The following is a 2,945-nucleotide window of genomic DNA, read 5'->3' on the forward strand; positions in this document are numbered from 1 at the left end:
TTGGGAGGAACCAGGAAAGCATGTATTTAATATAAAAACAAACCTACCTCTGAAAAAAACAAAACCAAAAAAACAACAACAAAAAAGGCAGCTTTACCTTGGCCCAGAAAGTGACCTTGCGGAAGAGGAGGGAGCTCTCTGTAGCCTGCCAAACCCGTGATCAGCTGCAGGGCCCCAGAAGCAGCACAGCTGGGGTCACCTGCCCTCCTGGGAGGCACTGGAAGGCAGCGCTGGCTCTGCGGGCAGGCAGGTGCTGCTGGATTTGTCCTGTGCTGCCTGACTGCTGGCAGCGAGGCCACAGGGCAGTGCCCTTGGTGGGGCAGAGACAGAGAGCTCTGGGGTGGCAGGAGGCCAGACAAGGGGCTGGGACTTGCTCTGCCACTGCTACAGGAAGCCAGAGAACCAGAGTCACCTCCTCCTCCTGCCAGCAGTGGGACAGTGGAGCACAGCAGCACGGTGCTGAACAACGGTGGGTGAAGCGGGGACCCTGAGCTGAGCTAGCAGAGGTGGAATCACAATTAAATGCTAAGCAGGTGCCAAAGCTTGGCACTGGCAGCATCAGCTTGGACATCATCCTTCCTCGCAGCTGGATAGCTGTCTCCATCACAGGCACCTGCAGTGAGGCCCAAGAGATGTTCAGATGATGCCAGGAGAAGATGTGAGCAGAGCCCAAAAGTCATGTCTTGCAGCGGGGCAGTGGCTCGTGCCACCAGCCCACAACGCCCAGCAAGGACTTCTCACCTTAATTCAAGAGAAGGAACTTTCAGAGCTATCTGGAAACACCTTGCAAAAGCAAGTCTCTGGTCAACAAGGGAACTAGGGAACTTAATGGCATTTCATCCTCAGCCAGGTAATTAGAGGCCAAGATAATTACAGGATGGTCCCTGTAGCTATAGACCAAGCACAGATCCTGACCAACACAGTGGATCTCTCAGCTTTGTTAGTAAAGAATTGAGCCTGTGCCCGTCGCTGAGTGTTCAGAGACAAACTGACTCGGTGCTTTTTGAGAGAAGATAGCCAGTGCCATTGACAGAGGTGTTGATGTAACGCATTCAGTCATCTCAAAGGCATTTGACATAAGAAGGCCCAACTTTTTCATTAATAAAATACAATGATACCAAATCACCATGGTGCACGCTGAGGGGATTAAGAGCAGCTAAGTGACAGCTCCTGGGACAAGAACCATCCTGGGGTGGGCAGAGTGTCAGCCCTTGGAGAGAGGGGGATGAAGCCACTGGCTGCCATCCCACAAGACAGCCAAGAAATGATGTTACACTATTTCAGATTTTTTTTTTAATCTGGAAGTAGGAAGAAAAAGAAATGGCCACTGCAAGTCTCTGCAGGTACACAAAGACTGGGAACTACCGAAGGTGAGCAGTTCCTGCCACAGAGGGACTTGGCTTTGCCTGGCAGGCTTTGCCTGTAGCAACTCTATACCTGGGCAGACAGAAAGGATCCCTGAGGATGCAGGTCCCTTTCTTCCAGAGGGAAAAGCAGCTTCCTGAGCCTGTGACCCCGGAAGGCATATGGGGTCATTGGGGCAGCAGCATGGCCAGAAGGACCAACACTGATTTTCTGATGTATGAGGAGGAAAGTCATGGGAAAGCACAGAAAGGCCACTGGAACTGATCGCTCAGGCCAGGAAGGTAGCTGAGCAATTGCAGAGCTCTGGGAAGGGTCAGGGAACAAGTAAAGCTGAGGTAATGAGTTGGATGAAGGGGCCAGAGCTGCTTAAATGAGAAATACCTTCCTGCAGAACATGCCGACAGGGGCTAACACTGAGGTCAGGCATTTGGAAGAACAGAGGGGCCAAAGGACCACGGAAGCTGGTGGCAAACAGACCTAACAGACAAACAGACCTGATCCTCCCGGGCTTACAGGAGCCATTGCTGGGAGCGAGGGCACAGTGAGCCACGCCAGGAAATCGCGACAGAGCGGGCTGTGTCACAGATCAGTGACATCGCCCAGCCCGCTCCCACGCCCTGGTATCGGGGTCCACTCTGGCTCAGGTGGGGTCCCCACTCACACCTGCCCCCCTCCAGGGAGGGGATGCTCCTGCACCGAGGGCCTCAGTAGTGCACCCCAGCCCTCCCACTGCCCCCAAAGAGCAGAAGGGACAACCTGTGCCACAGCCACTTGCGTCTGCTGCTGCTGCTGCTGCAGGAGCTGCTGAAGGAGCTGCATCTGGTGGTGGGCAGAGAGGGGCATTCCCAGGTCAGGCAGCTGGGCAGATGAGGGCAGCAGCATCTTGGGTGACGCTGTCAGGATATCTTCAGGGTGGAGGCGGCTCTGCAAAACACCGGTGTTGAAAGTGTGATCTCGTGCCCCTTACCTCGGTGAGCTGCCAGCCACACAGGGGCTGTGGCACAGAGCAGCCCCCAAAAATATCCAGGAAAGAAGTTGCTGCAGTCAAAGTAAATGCACGCTTTGCTGGGGGTGCTGAAAAACTTTGAGGACAGTATTTTTTCAGTTTTGATAAAAGCCCAAATACTTTTGTAGAAGATTCCCGAAAAGGCTGACACTTACCATGGGAATTTCTACTCTATAAAAAAGGAGGGGTTTTTGTTTTGGTTTGGGGTTTTTTTTTGTGGAAAAAAAATCCCTATCTGCTCTGCCCCAGACACTTTCCACGTGGCTGCACATAGCTGAGCCTCGGCACACTGCTCTCCAGGAGCGCCCCGGGCCCCAAGCCAAAGGGCAGCCCTGCGGCGGCAGATGGCTTTGATCCAGGAGCTGGGGAATGCTGCACAATCCCTCCTGATCCCCGGGCCCCCGGGATGCACACCAGAGCCGTGGGGCCGAGGCCGTGCTGTGCAGGGACACACGCACCTTGGCGTCGGCATAGGCACTCGCCTCCTTGCCCACGGCGTCGAGGTCGGTCACGCCGCGGCTGAAGTCGAGGATGTCGGCCCCGGGCAGTGGCAGCTCCACGGCATCGATGTCCG

General features: G+C 54.8%; 1 protein-coding gene across 1 annotated transcript in view; it reads right to left on the reverse strand.

Moving 5' to 3' along the window:
• Positions 1–2,121: 2,121 nt before the first annotated feature.
• Positions 2,122–2,945, reverse strand: part of NOS1AP (nitric oxide synthase 1 adaptor protein) — a gene marked incomplete at both ends in the record, with an annotated part of 25,505 nt that continues 24,681 nt past the window's right edge. Inside the window, 2 exons of the mRNA XM_010168468.1 lie at positions 2,122–2,289; positions 2,830–2,945. Of these exons, the coding sequence (XP_010166770.1) occupies positions 2,122–2,289; positions 2,830–2,945 (284 nt within the window). The remainder of the gene's footprint in view (positions 2,290–2,829) is intronic.

This window comes from Antrostomus carolinensis, unplaced genomic scaffold (genome assembly GCF_000700745.2).
Source record: "Antrostomus carolinensis isolate BGI_N321 unplaced genomic scaffold, ASM70074v2 scaffold12045, whole genome shotgun sequence".
Taxonomy (NCBI): Eukaryota; Metazoa; Chordata; class Aves; order Caprimulgiformes; family Caprimulgidae; genus Antrostomus; species Antrostomus carolinensis.